The 24,893-nt window shown below is 49.8% G+C and overlaps 1 protein-coding gene across 2 annotated transcripts in view; it reads right to left on the reverse strand.

Moving 5' to 3' along the window:
- Window positions 1-2,090: 2,090 nt before the first annotated feature.
- med21 (mediator complex subunit 21) overlaps window positions 2,091-24,893 on the reverse strand; it is a 47,387-nt gene continuing 24,584 nt past the window's right edge. For both annotated transcript variants that reach the window (XM_086009640.1, XM_086009639.1), the window contains one exon: window positions 2,091-8,590. In XM_086009640.1, coding sequence (XP_085865766.1) covers window positions 8,349-8,590 — 242 coding nt within the window. In that variant the 3' untranslated portion in view covers window positions 2,091-8,348. The remainder of the gene's footprint in view (window positions 8,591-24,893) is intronic.

Here is a 24,893-nt window from a genome sequence, read left to right on the forward strand (position 1 = left end):
CAAATGCATTTATTTCTCTCAGGAACCAACTTATACTGTCAATCTCACTGATAATGTAGATTGAGTAGACTAGGCCTATATTCTCTAGCGTTTAGAAGAATGAGGTGATCTCATTGCAACATAAAGTTCTTACAGGGATTGACAGGGTAGATGCTGAGAGGTTGTTTCCCCTGGCTGGAGGGTCTAGAACCAGGGGGCATAGTCTCAGGATAAGGGGTCGGTCATTTAGGACTGAGAGGTGGTGAAATGTCTTCACTCGGAGGGTTGTGAATCTTTGGAATTCTCTACCCCAGAGGGCTGTGGATGCCAAGTATATTCAAGGCTGAGATATAGATAGATTTTTGGACTTGAGGGGAATCGAGGGATATGGGGATCGGGCGGGAAAGTGGAGTTGAGGTCGAAGATCAGCCATTGAATGGCGGAGCAGGCTCGAGGGGCCGTGTGGCCTCCTCCTGCTCCTAATTCTTATGTTATGTACCCTGCTTCCACCCAACTTTTTCCTTGCGCTATCTCCCTACTTTTGTTTTAAAACGTATGCACCATGGTAATTGTACCAGTTACGACCGTCAGTCAATTCCCTTTGTAATACTGAAAACTTCAATTAGATCACCACTTTCCCCAAAGAAAACAGCACAACTTCCTTAATCTTTCCTTACCCTCAGAAAATAAAAACCCTGCTCCCTTGTAAATTACAGACACAGTTAATAGGTTAATATTTTCATTCGTGTATTATAGCTTCACCATCCAGCTAAAACTTTCATTCCTCCGAGGCATTACAAAATTGGCACACGAACCCCACCTATTAAAAGACAATTCTAATTTACAAGACAGGATATGCTACATTCTCCAGTTACGTCCATCATCGCGCTGCAGTCCGAGCCAACTCGAGCTCAAAGCCCAGTGAATTCCCACACTACTGCAGCTCACTTAGCGAGCTCAACTCCTGGGCTGGCTTTTTTCCCCTGAATGGAAAGATTAATGACAGACAAATTCCAGCATTATTTACGTAAAAGGAACCGCTATTAGGGTGCTGACATTGTGAGTAAATCCAATTAGCCTTTTCAAAAGAGCGGTGATGAAATCGCATTTCTATTCATAGTTATGAGGTAATATTTACTGTACAAATCTAATTAGTAAAAAACAAGTCTGCGAACTTCACGTTGTGTTATTTGGGTGTGAACAGCCCAAAGCCATTTACACCGATCACTGAACTTTTCAAACTACTCTACTGTCCAATACACTTACCAGTTCACCACCCACGACGTGGCAAGGTTTTAGGAGAAATTTAATTCTTCCGGTAACCACAGCTGTCCATCTCCTGAGGCTCAGGTTTAGCATCTCACCTGAAGGACGGTACCTTCAGCAGGGTAGCACTCCCTCGTCACTGCACTGAAGTATCCGCCTAGATTATGGGGTCAAGTCTTGGGAGTAGGGCTCGAACTCTCGACCTTCAGAGTGTGTTACCAACTGAGCTACGCTTAAAGTCATAAACCGACTCCAGTGAGAAACTATTAAGGGTTTTTTGGAATGTAGGCGACATTGGTACAGCAGTATTTATTATTCATCCTTAGTTGCCCTGAGGGCATTAAGTTACGATAAAAAAAACACTTGCATTTATATAGCGCCTTTCACCACCTCAGGACATCCCAAAGCGCTTCACAGCTAATGAAGCACTTTTAGAAGTGTAGTCACTGTTGTAATGTAGGAAACGCGGCAGCCAATTTGCGCACAGCAAGCTCCCACAAACAGCAATGTGATAATGACAAGATAATGGTTTTTTTTTTTTTAATATAAAAGTGTTGTTGATTGAGGGATAAATACTGGCCCCAGGACACCGGGGAGAATGCCCCTGCGCTTCTTCAAAATAGTGCTTGGGGATCTTTTACATCCACCTGAGGGGGCAGACGGGGCCTGGGTTGAACGTCTCATCCGAAAGACGGCACCTCTGACCGTGCAGCGCTCCCTCAGCACCGCACTGGAAGTGTCAGCCTTGATTATGTGCTCAAGTCTCTGGAGTGGGACTCGAACCTGTTGGATCCGTGATTCAGAGGATATGCTGTTATTAAATAATCACACGGATGCTGTACATCAACAATAAACAGGTCTTTACTGGAGGAGGGCAGTCTCAAGACTGGGGGTACAGAGGCATGCGCAAAGCTTATATACCGGTGTGGTCACTGCCGGTACTACAGTATACAGGAGCTGTAAAAGTAGTTCTGACTTAAAGGCACATACACTACAGAACCCACAACCTTCTGACTCAGAGGCTGCTCAAATGTGCAGGATATCCATATTTCAAGCTTGCACTGCAACAGTCTTCACACTTAAATTCAAATCAGCACACATTTCTCAAAATATCCTGTAGGCATGAAAGAATCCTTTGTGTTTTCTGAATAATTACTCAATTGTGCAAACACCCACCGGTTAAAAACAGGTGTTCGCTGCTTGCTGTGAAACCATGAGTGGAAGAGGGAGCCCTGTAATTATAGCAAGGCATATGCTAATATGTACCTTGCAGTAAAAAGTCAGCAAGTCAGATACAGCTTAAATAAAGTCAGCTCTCCTTATGGCAGTGAGCAAAGGCACCACCTGTTGTGACACCTAATACAACAAGAACAAATATTTACACAGCGTCTTTAACGTAATAAAACGGCCCAAGGCGCTTCAAAGGAGCGTAATCGAACAAACAAAAAATTGACACCGTGCCATATAGGTTAGAGCAGATGATCAAAAGCATGGTTGAAGAGGTAGGTTTTAAGGAGCGTCTTAAAGGAGGAAGAAGAAGTGGAGAGGCGGAGAGGTTTAGGGAGGGAATTCCAGAGCTTAGGACCCAGGCAGCTGAAGGCACGGCCGCCAATGGTGGAGCAATTAAAATCGGGGATGTTCAAAAGGCTAGACTAGATGGAGCGCAGAGGTTTCGGGGAATTATAGGGCTGGAGGAGATTAGAGATAGGGAGGGGCGAGGCCCTGGAAGGAGTTGAAAACAAAGGGTGAGAATTTTAAAATCGAGGTGTTGCTTAACTGGGAGCCAATGGAGGTCAGGGAGCACAGGGGAGATGGGAGACTAGAAAGATCCCAGGTTCAATGTCTGAGTCAGCTGCTCTCAGTCAGAACGCCATTGGCCTTCATCATGGATAAAGACACAAGCACTCAATCCAGAATGGCGTCTGTACACAACTGTACTGCATCACAGACATACTGACCAGCCCAGGAATGACGTCGCTCCTCCCTATCTCTGTAAATTCCTCCAGCCCTACAACCCTCAGAGATCTCTGCGCTCCTTCAATTCTGCCCTCTTACACATCCCCCATTTCCTTTGCCTCACCATTGGCGGCCGTGCCTTCAGCCGCCTGGGCCCTAAGCTCCGGAATTCCCTCTCTAAACCTCTCTACCACTCACTCCTCCTTTAAGACACTCCTTAAAACTTACCGCTTTGACCAAGCTTTTGATCACCTGTCCAACGATCTTATGTGGCTCGGTGTCAAATTTTGTTTAATATCGCTCCTGTGAAGCGCCTTGGGACATTTTACTACGTTAAAGGCGCTATATAAATGCAAGTTGTTGTTGACACAACTATCGTGTGCAAATCCGGTCAAGTGCAGAGGCCTCCTATAGAAAGCTGTGGAGAGGAGACCAGCGATCGATGACTTTTCCTGCCGCCTGTGGGAAGCCTCGGTGACTGACACGGACCAGTGTCGCTCCCCCTCGCGGGTCTGAGCTTTGAAGAATGTCACCTGGGATCAATTTCCTGGATAACATTGATCTGACCATGGATGCGTGAGAATTGACCAACTAGAAGGAAAATCCAATTCAAACTGCGCATGAAAATAAATGTAAAGGAGCAGACTTTAAACAGAATGAAGGCATTAATTCAATGAGGCAAACTTCACCTCGTATTCAGAAACTGCTTCTCCCAAAGGGAAACACACAATTTTACAGCACAGGCTATTCGACCCAACAGGTCTATGCTGGTGTTTATGCTCTACACAAGCCTCCTCTCACCCTATCAACATAACATAGGAACAGGAGACGGCGATTCAGCCCCTCCAGCCTGTAAACTTCTATTCCTTTCTCCCTCATCTAGCTTCCCCTTAAATGCATCTGTGCTATTCGCCTCAACCACTCCCTGTGGTAGCGAGTTCCACATTCTCACCACTCTCTGGTAGAGATTTCTCCTAAATTCCCTATTGGATTTATTAGTGGCTATCTGATATTTATGGCCCCGTTTTGGACACCCTCACAAGTGGAAACATTTTCGACATCATAGAAACAGGAGGCGGCCATCAAGCCCCTCGAGCCTGTTCCGCCATTCAATTAGATCATGGTTGATTTGTATCTTAACTCCATCTCCCTGCCTTGTTTCTGTAACCCTCAATGCCCTTACCCCAGCTCAACAGCTTTTTGGGGGGGGGGGGGGGAAGAGTTCCAGATTTCCACTACCCTTTGTGTGAAGAAGTGCTTCCTGACATCACCCCTGAACAGCCTGGCTCTTAAGGTTCTGCCCCCTTGTTCTGGACTCTCCACCAGAGGAAATAGTTTCTCTCAATCTCTCCTATCAGCTCCTTTAATCATCACCTCAATTAGATGACCCCTTAATCTTCTGCATTCAGGGGCATACAAGCCTAATCTATGCAACCTGTTCTCTCTGCCGATTCAAACCACTTCATAATTTAAAAGACCTCTATCAGGTCTAGAGAAAAGTTCCATCTTTCCCGATAGTCGTACCCTCAGTGTCCTGGTAGTATCCTTGCAATTTTTTTTGCACTCTCCAGTGCTTCTATATCCTTTTTGTAATATGGAGACCAGCACTGCGCACAGTACTCCAGGTGTGGTCTAACCAAGGCTCTATACAGGTTTAACATTAACTTCTCTGCTTTTGAATTCTTTTCATCCAGAATACTCCCCTTCCTATCATGATGTGTGAAAGTAGGAAAGCTGGGTTCAAAACAAGACTATCTGCAGCAGTGGAGAGAAGCATCTGCCCAAACTCACATGGACAATGCATCCCATTCCCTCCCCATTACCAGAATATTCATTTTTATCTGCAAGTTGAACATATAAATGTGGGCACATATAGTATTGTGTGCGTCCTGTACAAACTACTTCCACAAAGTTATATTGAGGAGTTGAACTTACCTTGACATGTCAACGCAGGAAAGAACAAACATTTTTGGTGCCCGCTTCAATGGCCAGCCTATAAAACGCACAAGTGTAATTTACAGCGTTGCACAATTTCTTTAATCTTTAACTTGTATTCTTTTCAACCAAATGTCAACATGCCACAAATACGTGCACAATGTACAATCGTGGAATATAGAACATCCTTCATGTGTGCAACGTAACTCAACTGGAACAGCTCGCCCACAAGCTAGCAGTGTGGGACGGGAGAGGGAGGAAGCTTCAAAGCAGCTGTGTACTCCCAGCAACGGTGAGTGTTAACAACTCCTGCCCAATGCACATCCACCACCGTATCGGGGCCAAAGCTCAACCACTAAATCAGCAGGCACATCTTGAATTTGAAACAAAACATAATACATGCAAATGAAGTCGCGGACCGGTAATGGAGTACCATCTGGGTTCTGCTGGTACAGGAAGAGACCTGAAGCAGTGTTGGCGTGGCTTGTGTCACCAGCTCCCGCAGCGTGTGGGGCTCTTTCAGCCCGAGGAAGACCCCATTTCTCGCAGACACCGGAAGCAGGTTTTGCGGAGGACTAATGTTCCCGTTAAGCTGCTCGGTGGCCCGGAGGTCCCGCGCAGGCCGGTTAACCACCGGCTTCTGAATGGAAAAACCCCGCATGCGCGGGAATTTGAACGGGCCGCGCACCCCCAAAAAAATGAGCAGGAACATTGCTGGGGATGTGGCGACGTGCAGGTGTCTCGCAGTTATCTCCTCGGTTATGCACACTGTCTGTGCATTGTCCAAAAGGTCACTGGCAGCTTGCATATACGTGGAACGACAGGACCCCCCCCACCAACGGTACAGCTGGTGTACAGGAAAACCATCAGACAACAGAATGTAGGACAGTGACTCAGTCAGCTCACTCTCCCATGACCCACGCTGCAATCTAAACGCAGCTCAGAATTATTATTATTTTTTTAATTCATTGATGGGATGTGGGCGTCGCTGGCTGGCTAGGCCTGCATTTGGTGCCCATCCCTAATTGCCCTCGAGAAGATGGTGGTGAGCCGCCGCCTTGAACCGCTGCAGTCCATATGGTGTAAGTACACCCACAATGCTGTTAGGAAGGGAGTTCCAGGATTTTGGCCCAGCGACAGTGAAGGAACAGCGATACAGGTCCAAGTCAGGATGGTGTGTGGCTTGGAGGGGAACTTGTAGGTGGTGATGTTCCCATGCGTGTGCTGCCCTTGTCCTTCGAAGTGGTAGAGGTCACGAGTTTGGAAGGTGCTGTTGAAGGAGCTTTGGCGAGTTGGTGCAGTGCATCTTGTAGATGGTACACACTGCAGCCAGAGTGCGCCGGTGGTGGAGGGAGTGAATGTTGAAGGTGGTGGATGGAGTGCCAATCAAGCGGGCTGCTTTATCCTGAATGGTGTCGAGCTTCTTGAGTGTTGTTGGAGCTGCACTCATCCAGGCAAGTGGAGAGTATTCCATCACACTCATGACTTGTGCCTTGTAGATGGTGGAAAGGCTTTGGGGAGTCAGGAGGTGAGACACTCGCCGCAGAATTCCCAGCCTCTGGCCTGCTCTTGTAGCCACAGTATTTATATGGCTGGTCCAGTTCAGTTTCTGATCAATGGTAACCCCCAGGATGTTGATAGTGGGGGATTCAGCGATGGTAATGCCATTGAATGTCAAGGGGAGATGGTTAGAGTCTCGCTTGTTGGAGATGGTCATTGCCTGGCACTTGTGTGGTGCGAATGTTACTTGCCACTTGTCAGCCCAAGTCTGAATGTTGTCCAGGTCTTGCTGCATATGGGCACGGACTGCGTCAATATCTGACGAGTCTCGAATGGTGCTGAACAGTGTGCAATCATCAACGAACATCCCCACTTCTGACCTTATGATGGAGGGAAGGTCATTGATGAAACAGCTGAAGATGGTTGGGCCTAGGACACTGCCCTGAGGAACTCCTGCAGTGATGTCATGTGATTGAGATGAATGACCTCCAACAACCACAGCCAACTTCCTTTGTGCTAGGTATGATTCCAACCAATGGAGAGTTTTCCCCTTGATTCCCATTGACTTCAGTTTTGCTAGGGCTCCTTGATGCCACACTCGATCAAATGCTGCCTTGATGTCAAGGGCAGTCACTCTCACCTCATCTCTGGAATTCAGCTCTTTTGTCCATGTTTGGACCAAGGCTGTAATGAGGTCAGGAGCTGAGTGGCCCTGGCGGAACCCAAACTGGGCGTCAGTTAGCAGGTTATTGCTGAGTAAGTGCCGCTTGATAGCACTGTCGACGACACCTTCCATCACTTTGCTGATGATTGAGAGTAGACTGATGGGACGGTAATTGGCCGGGTCGGATTTGTCCTGCTTTTTGTAGACAGGACATACTTGGGCAATTTTCCACATTGCCGGGTAGATGCCAGTGTTGTAGCTGTACTGGAACAGCTTGGCTAGGGGCGCAGCTAGTTCTGGAGCACAAGTCTTCAGCACTATTGCCGGTATGTTATCAGGGCCCATAGCCTTTGCAGTACCCAGTGTCTTCAGCCGTTTCTTGACATCACGTGGAGTGAATTGAATGGGCTGAAGACTGGCATCTGTGATGCTGGGGACCTCAGGAGGAGGCCGAGATGGATCATCCACTCGGCACTTCTGGCTGAAGATAGTTGCAAATACTTCAGCCTTGTCTTTTGCACTCACGTGCTGGGCTCCACCATCATTGAATGGTCACGGCCACCTTCAGCATTCGGATTCCTATACAGTGCTGTGCTTACGTCGGATATGGTTTCAGAACGCGAGGGTAAATGGTACCCGCTGAACAGCATCCGGTTTCAAAATTGAGGATGCAACATCTGGAAGAACGGGTTTCAGGATGAAACTGGAGAAGACCACACAGTATGGGAGTAGTGCATTGATTCATTCACAACACTGTTCCTCAAAGCAATGGAGACACCATCAATCACAGAAAAACCTGCACGTGTTCTTGAATTTAAAAACGGAGCGCTGAGCAAAATGGCGAGGGGAGGGGGGGGTAATTCCATATTTACTCCGACATGTATCTCCAGATTAAGTCACACAACCAAAAGGGTTTACATTATTTTTTTTTAAGCTGCCTGGACAAAACTGCAACAAATTTTAACCTCCGTGCTGATGCTTAACAGTTTTACTAAAACTCTTTTCTCTCTTTCTCCCCCGACCCACCCCACCCCAAAAGAAGCTGGAGTTATTTTTTGCTGAGTGTAAATCGCACCATCAGATTCTGAGCAGCGCACTGCCTTCCTGCTGCTAGGATTGGGGGACATGCTGCTGACTGTGACCATCGCTTCTTGTCCCAAGCTGAGACTGGGCAATGTCTGCTAAGGCACTCTGGATCTTCTCCAACAGCACTTCTCCCCGGTAAACAACTTCTTCTAGCCGAGCTGCCGCCTCGTGGTTCTCCTCTTCCAGCTGACGCAAGCTTGCAGCCTAGATATTGGGAGACACAACAGGGTTACCCCAGTGCACCGGGAACATAGACTTGATGCATTTACTCTACGCAAACATTTGAAAACCAGCGACTACACACGAGCAGACAGACACAAATCCAGATTTCCCCATTAAAGACGAGTCAAGCAGTACGGAGGGAGTGCTGCACTGTCGGAGGTGCAGTTTTTTTAGACGCGACATTAAATGGAGGCCTCTTCTGCCCTACATTACAACAGTGATTACACTTCAAAAAGTACTTCATTCGCTTCTGGGACATCCTGAGGTCGTGAAAGGCACTATATAAATGCAAGCCTTTTCTTTTTTTCTCTCTCAGGTGGCTATAACAAGATCCGATGGCACGATGCAAAGAGCAGGGGAGCTCTCCCGGTGTCCTGGCCAACACTTAGCCCTCAACCAGCACACACTGCTGTTTGTGGGAGCTTGCTGTGCGCAAATTGGCTGCTGCGTTTCCTGCATTACAACAGTGACTACACTTCAAAAAAGTACTTCATTGGGGAACATCCTGAAGTGGTGAAAGGTGCTATATAAATGCACGTTCTTGCCTTCTTGGTTTCTTATTGTCAAAGAAAGGCATTACATCATCCCCTGGAGGTGAATTGCTTTAGAAGTTTAGCTGAGGCAATGCTGCACGAGAAGTTGCATCATTTCTATTTTCACACTTTCTGGCTTGGCCCTTCATTTTATTTTATTTTATTTTTTTAAATGGAGGAGCGCTATATATTTCATTATTTATTTAAAGCCGTAGAGCTTGCTGTTTCTCTGCATACTTGCAATCCTCGTTTACCAATCTGTAAGCAGCTTATACTGAACACGAGCAGACCTCCCGTGGCATTGCTCTCCGGGCCGACCTCCCAGCTTGCAGCCTCTGTAAACTTCAGCTCATCCAAAACGCCGCTGCCCTGTGTCCTAACTCGCACCAAGTCCCGTTCACCCATCTCCCCTGTGCTCGCTGACCTACACTGGCTCCTGGTCCAGCAACACCTCGATGTTAAAATACTCATCCTGGTTTTCAAATCCCTCCATGGACTCACACCACCAAACCCGCCCCCCTCCCGATCTCTGTAATCCCTCCAGCCCCACAACCCTCCCGATCTCTGTAATCCCCTCCAGCCCCACAACCCTCCCGATCTCTGTAATCCCCTCCAGCCCCACAACCCTCCCGATCTCTGTAATCCCTCCAGCCCCACAACCCTCCCGATCTCTGTAATCCCCTCCAGCCCTACAACCCTCCCGATCTCTGTAATCCCCTCCAGCCCCACAACCCTCCCGATCTCTGTAATCCCCTCCAGCCCCACAACCCTCCCGATCTCTGTAATCCCCTCCAGCCCTACAACCCTCCCGATCTCTGTAATCCCCTCCAGCCCTACAACCCTCCCGATCTCTGTAATCCCCTCCAGCCCTACAACCCTCCCTATCTCTGTAATCCCCTCCAGCCCCACAACCCTCCCGATCTCTGTAATCCCCTCCAGCCCCACAACCCTCCCGATCTCTGTAATCCCCTCCAGCCCCACAACCCTCCCGATCTCTGTAATCCCCTCCAGCCCCACAACCCTCCCTATCTCTGTAATCCCCTCCAGCCCCACAACCCTCCCGATCTCTGTAATCCCCTCCAGCCCCACAACCCTCCCGATCTCTGTAATCCCCTCCAGCCCCACAACCCTCCCTATCTCTGTAATCCCCTCCAGCCCTACAACCCTCCCGATCTCTGTAATCCCCTCCAGCCCCACAACCCTCCCGATCTCTGTAATCCCCTCCAGCCCTACAACCCTCCCGATCTCTGTAATCCCCTCCAGCCCCACAACCCTCCCGATCTCTGTAATCCCCTCCAGCCCTACAACCCTCCCGATCTCTGTAATCCCCTCCAGCCCTCCCTATCTCTGTAATCCCCTCCAGCCCTACAACCCTCCCGATCTCTGTAATCCCCTCCAGCCCTACAACCCTCCCGATCTCTGTAATCCCCTCCAGCCCTACAACCCTCCCTATCTCTGTAATCCCCTCCAGCCCCACAACCCTCCCTATCTCTGTAATCCCCTCCAGCCCCACAACCCTCCCTATCTCTGTAATCCCCTCCAGCCCTACAACCCTCCAAGATCTCTGCACTCCTCCAATTCTGGCCTCGTGCGCCTACCCGATTTTCAGCGCTCCACCACTGGAGGCTGGCTAGGTCCCGAGCTCTGGAATTCCCTCCTTATACCTCGGTGCCTCTCTCTCCTCCTTTAAGATGCTCTTTAAAACCGACCTCTTTGAGCAGGCTTTTGGTCACCTGTCCTAAGATCTCCTTTGACTCAGTGTCAAATTTATTTTGATTACTCTCCTGTGAAGCGACTTGGGGGGGTTTTGCTACGTTGAAGGCGCTATATAAATGCAAGTTGATGTTGAGTATTGCTTTTAAGAGGACAGAGATATCTCACCATGTAACGAACCATGTATGATTCTGCCGCTAACGTCCATCTGTGTCATTTAAGGCCACAAAGCCCCACTGTTCAGTTTAGAGACTCAAATCCAAGGGTAATTGTTGGTAATTGTCCAATTAGTCCCACTCCCCTGCTCTTTCCCCACAGCCCTGCAAATTTTTCCCTCGTCAAGTATTTATCCAATTCACTTTTGAAAGTTACTACTGAATCTGTTTCCACCGCCCTTTCAGGCAGCGCATAGAATAAATTCTCATCTTCCCTCTGGTTCTTTCCACAATTATCTTCAATCTGTGTCCTCTGGTTACCGACCCTCCTGCCACAGGAAGCAGTTTCTCCTTTATTCACTCTATCAAAACGGTTCATGACTGTGAACACCTCTATCAAATCCCCTCTTAAACCTTCGCTGCTCCAAGGAGAACAACACCAGCTTCTCCAGTCTCCCGGTGTTTAAAGAAAATGGAGGGAAAAAAACACACACGAAAAAAATGCCATGATTTTTCTCCCGGATGTTGCTGGCAGCTGTGCCCTGGAAATTAATCTTCAATTCCTGAAGGCTCCAGGACAATGCTGGAGGGTTGACAATGCTAATTACCTTTAGTGGACTCTCCGTGCTGCAAACAGAACGCAAAACTATTTAAAACATGACTCGCCGAATCATGGGCAAGGAAAGGGTTAATTTCTGATACCTGGGATGGCAGGAATGACGTATGAGGAGAGATTGGGCCGATTGGGCTTATACTCACTGGAGTTTAGAAGAATGAGAGGGGATCTCATTGAAACTTATCAAATTCTAACAGGACTGGACAGACTAGATGCAGGAAGGATGTTCCCGATGGCCGGGGAGTCCAGAACCAGGGGTCACAGTCTAAGGATAAGGGGTAGGCCATTTATGACTGAGATGAGGAGGAATTTCTTCACCCAGAGAGTGGTGAACCTGTGGAATTCTCTACCACAGAAGGCAGTAGAGGCCAATTCATTAAATATATTCAAGAAGGAGTTAAGATATATTTCTTAAGGCTAAAGGGATCAAGGGATATGGGGAGAAGTCAGGGACAGGGTACTGAGTTTGGATGATCAGCCATGATCTCATTGAATGGCGGAGCAGGCTCGAGGCTGTGTTTCTAGAAGCTATGATAGGAAGAACCTAGTTAACAGATTTTTTTTTTAATTTTTTTTTAAAAAGACATAAACACTTACCAGGTTTCTGTAGGAATACTAAACTAAGACGACAGTTTAATTGCCTCAAACACTAGAGAGCTATGAAGGATGTGAAAGAGATTTCAGTCTCATGCTGCGAGGTGTGTCGATTAGGGAAATGTAACAGCACAGATTGCCCTGTAATCCAAACTATTTAACAGGAAAATAATTTGCAGTTTCCATAGCGAATCAGTAAATATTTGTGACACTGCCAGGCATCTAAACTCATTGTCAGTTTAAGTGATAATTAATTACAAGGCTAACACGGTGGCATAGTGGTTAGCACTGTGCCTCACAGCGCCAGGGACCCGGGTTCGAATCCGGCCTCGGGTGACTGTCTGTGTGGAGTTTGCACATTCCCCCTGTGTTTGCGTGGGTTTCCTCCCACAGTCCAAAGATGTGCGAGTTAGGATGATTGGCTATGATAAATTGACCCTTAGTGTTAGAGGGATTAAATACGTGGGGTTACGGGGATCGGGTGGGATGTGTGTCTGTGCGGGCTCGATGGGCCGAAGTGGCCTCTATCTGCGCTGTGGGGTTTCTGTGATTAATAAAAGTAGAAGCTTTGAAGTGCTTTATTGGGGGACTCAAGGAAGAACGTTTTTATCCAGCACCTCAAAATCACATCTGAAAAGTCACAGAGCACTTTTGAAGTTCAGTAACGATTAGCACCCAAGTAGGGGACAGTGATTCCGCTCACAGGAAGGCCCCATAACCAGCAATGAGATGAACAATCAGGTAATCTGCTATTTTTGGTGGCAGTCGCTGAGGGAGGAATGTTGGATAGAGCACGACGAGAACTCCCTGCTTTCTTTCAAACACTGCCACAGCATCTCCAACATCCACCGGAGACGCTGGAATGGGCGGGCACGATCTCAGTCTAACATGGATGCCAAAGGACGGCATCTTCAGTAAAGACCTTACTCCTAAATTCCCGATTGGATTTATTAGTGACGAGCTTATATTTATGACCCCTAGCTCTGGTCTCCCCTCCCTGCAAGTGGAAACATCTTCTCTACATCTACTCTATTAAACCCGTTCATAATTTTAAAGATTTCGATCAGGTCACCCCTCAGCCTTCTCGTTTCTGGAGAGAAGAGCACCAGCCTGTTCAGCCTTTCCTGATGAGGTGTGACACCGAGCTACCTGTAGCTCACCACTTTAATTCCCCCTCCTATTCCCACTTGGATATGTTCTGCAGCCATTTTACTTCCTTGGCCAAGATTGCTCCTGTGTCCCGGGAGCATGAACGGTTTGCAGAGAAGCAGTGCCATGCAGTGGTTTGGTCTGGAAGTGACAAGACTCAAGCCAGTGAATTCAACTGCCAGGCAAAGGTTGGGCTTGAATATTGGACTTCACTCCCCTCGCTGCCGCTTGTATTTCAGACAACCTCCTGTGGCATTAAAAATCCCCATTCCGGCAGCAGTGGTTGCTTTTATATCTTAAACATGAATGGTTTGAAATTAATTTTAAAAGCGGGGCTATCGCAAGTGTGGTGACTGCCAGAAACCAGCAGAAAAATCAAGCAAAGTCGGGACATCCCCCTTCTGCCATTCCCATCCGGTTTCAATTTTCATACTGTCTTTACAATTCCCAGCTCCCCCCACCACCGCCCCAAAACAGACCTGTGCTCTTTCAGCCCTCTCCCAATCATGGTCAAATGCTTTCCTCCCCTCCTATCCGCATAACACCACCACACATTCCCGCCCCCGCCATACTCCGTAAAAAAGTTATCTGTGTGCTTCCTGCAGCCTCACGTTCTCTCCCGCTCCCCCACTTCGTTTTTTCAGCAAAAACAGCCGTGCGTTTTAAAATATTTTTTAGGATAGAGTAGTGGAGGCAAAAATATTAGAATTCTGCAGGAAACACCAAGATACCACAAAGGGAGTTTCCCCCCCTAATTGACAGACTAGGGTAGGCTGAATGACTTCACTCATCCCTATCTATTTCATGGACGGTTTAATTGGACACAAACACATTCTTTTTTAAAAAAGCAGGTGGTTGTTGAACGATCAATAACATTGTCCATTATATGCAAGCAAGTGATGGAAAGCAAGACTTGCATTTATACAGCACCTTTCACAACCTCAGGACGCCCTAAAGCATTTTACAATCAATGAAGTACTTTTTGAAATGTAGTCACTGTTGTAATGCGGGAAACGTGGCAGCCAGTTTGCGCACAGCAAGCTCCCACAAACAGCTCCCTCAGTACTGCCCCTCCAACAGTGCAGGGTCCCTCAGTACTGCCCCTCCAACAGTGCAGCGCTCCCTCAGTACTGCCCCTCCGACAGTGCAGGGTCCCTCAGTACTGCCCCTCCAACAGTGCAGCTCTCCCCCAGTACTGCCCCTCCGACAGTGCAGCTCTCCCCCAGTACTGCCCCTCCGACAGTGCAGCGCTCCCTCAGTACTGCCCCTCCGACAGTGCAGCTCTCCCCCAGTACTGCCCCTCCGACAGTGCAGCGCTCCCTCAGCACTGCACTGGGAGTGTCAGCCTGGATTTTGTGCTCAAGTCTCTGCAGTGGGACTTGAACCCACAACCTTCTGACTCAGAGGAGTGATACCCACTGAAGAGATGTGCCGCAGACTGCTAGCTCACATACAGGTCATGGCAGGACCACAGCAATTAGTCAGTCATGTGTCGATGCAGGCTAGAAATTGAAAATGATTATTTTTTTAAAATGTGTCTTGCAGAGAGTCGGCAGGGGCTCGATGCGCCAAAGGGCCTCCTTCGGTGATGTAACCGTTCTATGATTCATTGTGTGTGTGGTTGGGTGAGGCCAGTGTGAGCGCTGAACAGGTGGGTGCAGGATCTCCCTACCCAGGAAGTGAGCAAGGGCGAAACAGATCTAAGTAACCAGAGTACGTCAAAGCCAACACTAAACTTTCTACTTTTTGCCAAAAAATATCCTTACTCGGTGATTGTTTCTGCCTTCGCAGGTGGATCCCATGGCACTATTTCAAAGAAGAGCATGCAAGATCTCCCCGGTGTCCTGAGGCCAATATTTATCCCTCAACCAACATCACTAAAACAGAATATCTGGTCGTACAAAAAGAAAATACTGCAGATGCTGGAAATCTGAAATAAAAACAGAAAATGTTGGAGATACTCAGCGGGTCAGGCAGCATCTGTGAAGAGAGAAACAGAGTTAACTTTTCAGGTCGATGACCCTTCGTCAGAACCTATCTGGTCATTATCACATTGCTGTCTGCGGGAGCTTGCTGTGCGCAAGATGGCTGCCGTGTTTCCCACATTGCAACAGTGACTACACTTCAAAAAACAATCACTGGGCTGTAAAGCGCTTTGGAATGTTGCAAGGTCGTGAAAGGCGCTATATAAATGCAAGTTATTTCTTCTAGGAGAGCGAGACAGAGAAAGTTGTTTATATTTTTGTTGTTACTGGCCCAGCCACTTGGTGGCAGACTGAGAGAACACAAACCAGCAGCAAGAGCTGCAAACGTCCGTGAGAGGTGTGCAAACATCACTACCGCAAGTGGTCTTTTGGGGAACAAAACAACAAACCCGTAGGCCTTGCAAACAAATACTGTGATTTTACGACACACACAGTCACAGTCTCACCCACACACAGTCAAAATACTGCAGATGTGAAAATAAATAGAAAATTCTGGAAACACTCCAGTCAGGCATCTGTGCAGAAAATAAAACAGGTTCAGGTGTAATCACACAGTCAGTCCGTCCGACACACAGTCCGTCCGTCCGACACGCAGTCAGTCCGTCCGACACGCAGTCCGTCCGTCCGACACGCAGTCAGTCCGTCCGACACGCAGTCAGTCCGTCCGACACGCAGTCAGTCCGTCCGACACGCAGTCCGTCCGTCCGACACGCAGTCAGTCCGTCCGACACGCAGTCCGTCCGTCCGTCCGACACGCAGTCAGTCCGTCCGTCCGACACGCAGTCAGTCCGTCCGACACGCAGTCAGTCCGTCCGTCCGACACGCAGTCAGTCCGTCCGACACGCAGTCAGTCCGTCCGACACGCAGTCAGTCCGTCCGACACGCAGTCAGTCCGTCCGACACGCAGTCAGTCCGTCCGTCCGTCCGACACGCAGTCAGTCCGTCCGTCCGTCCGTCCGACACGCAGTCCGTCCGTCCGACACGCAGTCAGTCCGTCCGACACGCAGTCCGTCCGTCCGTCCGACACGCAGTCCGTCCGTCCGTCCGACACGCAGTCCGTCCGTCCGTCCGACACGCAGTCAGTCCGTCCGACACGCAGTCAGTCCGTCCGTCCGACGCGCAGTCAGTCCGTCCGACGCGCAGTCCGTCCGTCCGACGCGCAGTCCGTCCGTCCGACACGCAGTCCGTCCGTCCGTCCGACACGCAGTCAGTCCGTCCGACACGCAGTCCGTCCGTCCGACACGCAGTCAGTCCGTCCGACGCGCAGTCCGTCCGTCCGTCCGACGCGCAGTCCGTCCGTCCGACACGCAGTCAGTCCGTCCGACGCGCAGTCAGTCCGTCCGACGCGCAGTCAGTCCGTCCGACGCGCAGTCCGTCCGTCCGACGCGCAGTCCGTCCGTCCGACACGCAGTCCGTCCGTCCGTCCGACACGCAGTCAGTCCGTCCGACGCGCAGTCAGTCCGTCCGTCCGACGCGCAGTCAGTCCGTCCGACACGCAGTCAGTCCGTCCGTCCGACGCGCAGTCAGTCCGTCCGACGCGCAGTCCGTCCGTCCGACGCGCAGTCCGTCCGTCCGACGCGCAGTCCGTCCGTCCGACACGCAGTCCGTCCGTCCGTCCGACACGCAGTCCGTCCGTCCGTCCGACACGCAGTCAGTCCGTCCGACACGCAGTCCGTCCGTCCGACACGCAGTCCGTCCGTCCGACACGCAGTCAGTCCGTCCGACACGCAGTCCGTCCGTCCGTCCGACACGCAGTCCGTCCGTCCGTCCGACACGCAGTCAGTCCGTCCGACACGCAGTCAGTCCGTCCGACACGCAGTCCGTCCGTCCGACACGCAGTCCGTCCGTCCGACACGCAGTCCGTCCGTCCGACACGCAGTCCGTCCGTCCGACACGCAGTCCGTCCGTCCGACACGCAGTCAGTCCGTCCGACACGCAGTCAGTCCGTCCGACACGCAGTCAGTCCGTCCGACACGCAGTCCGTCCGTCCGTCCGACACGCAGTCAGTCCGTCCGACACGCAGTCCGTCCGTCCGACACGCAGTCCGTCCGTCCGACACGCAGTCAGTCCGTCCGACACGCAGTCCGTCCGTCCGACACGCAGTCAGTCCGTCCGTCCGACACGCAGTCAGTCCGTCCGACACGCAGTCCGTCCGTCCGACACGCAGTCCGTCCGTCCGACACGCAGTCAGTCCGTCCGTCCGACACGCAGTCAGTCCGTCCGACACGCAGTCCGTCCGTCCGTCCGACACGCAGTCCGTCCGTCCGACACGCAGTCAGTCCGTCCGACACGCAGTCAGTCCGTCCGACACGCAGTCAGTCCGTCCGTCCGACACGCAGTCAGTCCGTCCATCCGACCGACACGCAGTCAGTCCGTCCGTCCGTCCGACACGCAGTCCGTCCGTCCGTCCGACACGCAGTCAGTCCGTCCGTCCGACACGCAGTCAGTCCGTCCGTCAGACACGCAGTCAGTCCGTCCGTCAGACACACAGTCAGTCCGTCCGTCCGACACACAGTCAGTCCGTCCGTCAGACACGCAGTCAGTCCGTCCGTCCGACCGACACGCAGTCAGTCCGTCCGTCCGACCGACACTCAGTCAGTCCGTCCGTCCGACACGCAGTCAGTCCGTCCGTCCGACACGCAGTCAGTCCGTCCGTCCGACCGACACGCAGTCAGTCCGTCCGTCCGTCCGACACGCAGTCAGTCCGTCCGTCCGACACGCAGTCAGTCCGTCCGTCCGACACGCAGTCAGTCCGTCCGTCAGACACGCAGTCAGTCCGTCCGTCAGACACACAGTCAGTCCGTCCGTCCGACACACAGTCCGTCCGTCCGACCGACACGCAGTCAGTCCGTCCGTCCGACCGACACGCAGTCAGTCCGTCCGTCCGACCGACACGCAGTCAGTCCGTCCGTCCGACCGACACGCAGTCAGTCCGTCCGTCCGACACGCAGTCAGTCCGTCCGTCAGACACACAGTCAGTCCGTCCGTCCGTCAGACACGCAGTCAGTCCGTCCGTCCGACACGCAGTCAGTCCGTCCGTCAGACACACAGTCAGTCCGTCCGTCCGTCAGACACACACATGATGTAGGCATAGCAATCAGGCAGGGGGATTGTGATATACTTGAACAAATTAGTATTGAGAAGGAGGTGGTACTAACGGTTTTGGCGGGCTTAAAAGTGGATAAATCCCCAGGCCCAGATGAGATGTATCCCAGGCTGCTGTGTGAGGCAAGGGAGGAGATTGCAGGGGCTCTGACACAAATTTTCAGAACCTCTCTAGCCACAGGGGAGGTGCCAGTGAACCAGAGGACAGCTAACGTAGTACCATTATTCAAAAGGGTAGTAGGGATAAACCAGGGAATTACAGGCCAGTGAGCCTAACATCAGTGGTAGGGAAATTATTGGAAAAAATTCTGAGGGACAGAATTAGTCTCCACTTGGAGAGGCAAGGATTAATCAAGGATAGTCAGCATGGCTTTGTCAGGGGGAGATCATGTCTAACCAATTTGATTGAATTTTCCGAGGGGGTGACTAGGTGTGTGGATGAGGGTAGTGCAGTTGATGGGTTTCAGTAAGGCTTTTGACAAAGTCCCGCATGGGAGACTGGTCAAGAAGGTAAGAGCCCATGGGATCCAGGGCAATTTGGCACATTGGATCCAAAATTGGCTTAGTAGCAGGAGGCAGAGGGTGATGGTCGAAGGTTGTTTTTGTGACTGGAAGCCTGTGTCCAGTGGTGTACTGCAGGGATCGGTGCTGGGTCCTTTGCTGTTTGTAGTGTACATTAATGATTTAGATATGAATGTAGGAGGTATGATCAGTAAGTTCGCAGATGACACGAAAATTGGTGGAGTGGTAAATAGCGAGAAGGGAAGCCTCAGGCTACAGGACGCTATAGATGGGTTGGTCAGATGGGCAGAACAGTGGCAAATGGAATTTAACCCTGAAAAGTGTGAGGTGATGCATTTTGGGAGGACTAACAAGGCAAGGGAATACACAATGAATGGTAGGACCCTAGGAAGGACAGAGGATCAGAGGGACCTTGGTGTGCATGTACATAGATCCCTGAAGGCAGCAGGACATGTAGATAGGTGGTTAAAAAGGCATATGGGATACTTATATTCTATGCCTCGGCTAATGAAGGCAAGAGCAGGGAGGTAATGATGGAGCTGTACAAAACGCTAGTTAGGCCACAGCTGGAATACTGTGTGTAGTTCTGGTCGCCACACTATAGGAAGGATGTGATTACATTGGAGAGGGTGCAGAGGAGATTCACCAGGATGTTACCTGGGCTGGAGCGCTTCAGCTATGACGAGAGACTGGACAGGCTGAGGTTGTTTTCCTTAGAACAGAGAAGGCTGAGGGGGGTCCTAATTGAGGTGTACAAAATTATGAGGGGCATAGATAGGGTAGATAGAAAGGAACTTTTCCCCTTAGTAGAGGGGTCAATAACCAGGGGGCATAGTTTCAAGGTAAGGGGCAGGAGGTTTAGAGGGGATCTGAGGAAAAACTTTTTCACCCAGAGGGTGGTTGGAATCTGGAACTCACTGCCTGAAAGGGTGGTAGAGGCAGGAACCCTCACAACATTCAAGAAGCATTTAGATGAGCACTTGAAACGCCATAGCATACAAGGCTACGGACCAAGTGCTGGAAAATGGGATTAGAATAGACAGGGCTTGATGGCCGGTGCGGACACGATGGGCCGAAGGGCCTCTTTCTGTGCTGTATAACTATGATACACAGTCAGACAGACACACAGTCTCACACGCACACACAGACAGAGTCCCACACAGTCGCACACACAGACAGAGTCGCACACCCAGTCTCACACACACACAGACTGTCTCACACACGCGCACACACAGTCTCACACACGCGCACAGACTGTCTCACACACGCGCACACACAGACTGTCTCACACACGCGCACACACAGACTGTCTCACACACGCGCACACAGACTGTCTCACACACGCGCACACACACTGTCTCACACGCGCACAGACTGTCTCACACACGCGCACACAGACTGTCTCACACACGCGCACACACAGACTGTCTCACACACGCGCACGCGCACACACACTGTCTCACACACGCGCACGCGCACACACACTGTCTCACACGCGCGCAGACTGTCGCACACACGCGCGCACAGACTGTCGCACACACACGCGCGCGCAGACTGTCGCACACACACGCGCGCGCAGACTGTCGCACACACGCGCGCGCAGACTGTCGCACACACGCGCGCACAGACTGTCGCACACACGCGCGCACAGACTGTCGCACACACGCGCGCACAGACTGTCGCACACACGCGCGCACAGACTGTCGCACACACACGCGCGCACAGACTGTCGCACACACACGCGCGCACAGACTGTCGCACACACACGCGCGCACAGACTGTCGCACACGCGCGCACAGACTGTCGCACACACACGCGCGCACAGACTGTCGCACACACACACACGCGCACAGACTGTCGCACACACGCGCGCGCAGACTGTCGCACACACGCGCACACAGACTGTCGCACACACACACGCGCACACAGACTGTCGCACACACACGCGCACAGACTGTCGCACACACACACGCGCACACAGGCTGTCGCACACACACACACAGACTGTCTCTCACACACACACACAGTCTCTCACACACACACACAGTCTCTCACACACACAGTCTCTCACACACACACAGTCTCTCACACACACACAGTCTCTCACACACACACAGTCTCTCACACACACACAGTCTCTCACACACACACAGTCTCTCACACACACACAGTCTCTCACACACACACAGTCTCTCACACACACAGTCTCTCACACACACAGTCTCTCACACACACAGTCTCTCACACACACACACACACACACACACACACACACACACACACACACACAGTCTCTCACACACACACACACAGTCACACACACACAGTCACACAGTCAAAATACTGCAGATGTAGAAAAAAATAGAACATTCTGGAAACACTCGGTGAGTCAGGCATCTGTGCAGAAACGAACAGTTTCAGATATAATCTTTCGCCAGGAGTCCATGTATTATCCACATTGTTAAACGAGATGAATTGCACCATTCTTACATTGAATTTATAGCACAGAAACAGGCCATTCGGTCCAGCCAGTTTATACTGGTGTTTATGCTCCACAACCAGCCTCCTCCCACTCTATTTACTTCCTCTCACCCTATCAACACATCCTTCTATTCCTTTCTCCCTCATGTGTTTATCTAGCCTCCCCTTAAATGCCTCTATGATATTCGCCTCAACCACTCCCTGTGGTAGCGAGTTCCACATTCTCACCACTCTCTGAGTAAAGAAGTTTCTCCTGAATTCCCGATTGGATTTATTAGTGACTATCTGATATTTATGGCCCCGAGTTCTGGACTCCCCCATAAATGCAAACATCTTCCGTACGTCTACCCTATCAAACCCCTTCATAATTTTAAAGACCTCCATCAGGTCACTTTTCAGTCTACTATTTTCTAGAGAGAAGAGTCCCAGCCTGTTCAGTCTTTCCCGAGAGTTAGAACCTCTCAGTTTTCTCCAGTGCTTCTTTTCTGTAAAATATTGCATCAAACTTATGAAGCTGCGGTCTAGTCATCTGACTAAACGGACTTGAATAAGGCGCCATATATTCCTGGCTCTGTGACTCACTGGCACGTTCTATCACAATCTCAACTTAACACTGCATATAAATCAAGGCGTGCTACCCGGCTTCAGTTCCTCGTTTGACTCAGCGATGTTATTCAGTACCAGGCACTCACCCTGCTCGTAATCATATGATGATAGAATTCTTCATTAAGATGGAAAGTGAAGTAGTTGACTCAGAGACTAAGGTCCTGAATTTAAATAAAGGAAACAACGATGGTATGAGGCACGAGTTGGGTAGGATTGATTGGGGAATGTCACTCAAAGGGTTGACGGTGGATAGGCAATGGCAAACATTCAAAGATCACATGGATGAACTACAGAATTTGTTCATCCCAGTTTGGCATAAAAATAAAACAAAAAAGGTGACTCAACCGTGGCTAACAAGGGAAATTAGGGATAGCATAAGATCCAAGGCGAGGACATATAAATTGGCCAGAAAAAGCAGTAAACCTGAGGATTGGGAGCAGTTTAGGATTCAACAAAGGAGGACAAAGGGATTAATTTAGAAGGGGAAAATAGAGTATGAGAGTAAGCTTGCAGGGAACATAAAAACTGACAAAGCTTTTATAGATATGTGAAGAGAAAAAATTGGTGAAGTCAAGCGTAGGTCCCTTGCAGTCAGAATCAGGGGAATTTATAATGGGGAACAAAGAAATGGCAAACCAATTAAATACATATTTTGGTTTTGTCTTCACAAAGGAGGACACAAATAACCTTCCAGAGATGTCGGGGAACATAGGGTCTAATGAGGGAGGAACTGAAAGAAATCAGTATTTGTAGGGAAATGGTGTTGGGGAAATTGACGGGATTGAAGGCTGATAAATCCCCAGGGCCTGATAATCTACATCCTAGGGTACTTAAAGAAGTGGCCCTAGAAATAGTAGATGCATTGCTGATCATCTTCCAAAATTCTAGAGACTCTGGAACAGTACCCATGGATTGGAGGGTAGCTAATGTAACCTCCCTATTCAAAAAAGGTGGTAGAGAGTAAACAGGGAATTATAGACCAGTAAGCCTGACATCAGTAGTGGGGAAAATGCTAGAGTCCATTATAAAAGATATAATAGCAGAGCACTTGGAAAACAGTGACCGGATCGGACAAAGTCAACATGGATTTACAATAGGTAAATCGTGCTTGACTAATCTACTGGAATTTTTTGAGGATGTAACTGGTGAAATAGATAAGGGAGAACCAGTGGATGTGGTGTATTTGGACTTTCAGAAGGCTTTCGATAAGGTCCCGCATAAGAGATTAGCGTGTAAAGATAAGGCACATGGGATTGGGGGCAAGGTATTGACCTGGATAGAGAACTGGTTGGCAGACAGAAAGCAAAGAGTTGGAATAAATGGGTATTTTTCCGAGTGGCAGGCAGTGACTAGTGGGGTACCGCAGGGATCGGTCCTAGGACCCCAGCTATTCACAATATATATTAATGATCTAGACGAGGGAACTAGATGTAATATCTCCAAGTTTGCAGACGACACAAAGCTGGGTGGGCGTGTGTGCTGTGAGGAGGATGCCGAGAAACTACAGGGTGATTTGGACAGGTTGGGTGATTGGGCAGAAGTATGGCAGATGCAATATAACGTGGATAAATGCGAGGTTATCCACTTTGGTGTCAAAAACAGGAAGGCAGATTATCTGAATGGCAATAGATTGGGAGAAGGGGAAGTGCAACGAGACCTGGGTGTCCTTGTGCACCAGTCGCTGAAGGTAAGCATGCAGGTGCAGCAGGCGGTTAAGAAGGCAAATGGTATGTTGGCCTTCGTAGCAAGAGGGTTCGAGTACAGGAACAAGGATGTCTTGCTGCAGTTGTACAGGGCCTTGGTGAGACCACATCTGGAGTATTGTGTGCAGTTTTGGTCACCTTATCTGAGGAAGGATGTTCTTGCCATGGAGAGAGTGCAGCGAAGATTCACCAGACTGATACCTGGGATGGCAGGAATGACGTATGAGGAGAGATTGGGTCGATTGGGCTTATACTCGCTGGAGTTTAGAAGAATGAGAGGGGATCTCATTGAAACTTATAAAATTCTAACAGGATTTATAAAATTCTAACAGGATTAGACAGATTGATGCAGGAAGGATGTTCCCGATGGCGGGGGAGTCCAGAACCAGGGGTCACAGTCTAAGGATAAGGGGTAAGCCATTTAGGACAGAGACGAGGAGGAATTTCTTCACCCAGAGAGTGGTGAACCTGTGGAATTCTCTACCACAGAAGGCAGTAGAGGCCAATTCATTAAATATATTCAAGAAGGAGTTAGATATATTTCTTAAGGCTAAAGAGATCAAGGGATATGGGGAGAAAGCAGGGACAGGGTACTGAATTTGGATGATCAGCCATGATCTCATTAAATGGCGGAGCAGGCTCGAGGGGCCGAATGGCCTACTCCTGCTCCTATCTTCTATGTTTCTATATTTCATCACAGCCAGCAGGCTAGCCGTACACTGGCCACTTTCTTCAGCCAGAGAAAGTAACTAACTCCAGATGAAACGGTCAGCAGACGGTTTGTGTAGCTCCTGGCAGCAGACTCAGACCAGCCCTGGCAGAGGCCGACAAACAAGGCACATGCTCACTTCTCACTGACAAGTGAAAGAAGAAAAAAAGGAACGCCGGGATAGACCAGTTGGGCCAAATGGCCTGTTTCTGTGCTGCAGGCTCGGTGCTATTCTACGTAAAATAAAAGAATGGGAGGGCAACTTTTGAAAGACATAAATAATTTAAGAAAAAGTATAGATACGGGTCAGGTAACACGGGTATTCTGTTGTGTCGACAACTTGCACATGTATAGGCTTTTTAACAGGATGTGCTTCACCGAGGCAGAAAGGACGGTGAGCGGTCGAAAACTTGC

The sequence above is a fragment of the Somniosus microcephalus genome, chromosome 16 (assembly GCF_052327205.1).
Source record: "Somniosus microcephalus isolate GS21.2 chromosome 16, FLI_Smic_1.0, whole genome shotgun sequence".
Classification (NCBI taxonomy): domain Eukaryota; kingdom Metazoa; phylum Chordata; class Chondrichthyes; order Squaliformes; family Somniosidae; genus Somniosus; species Somniosus microcephalus.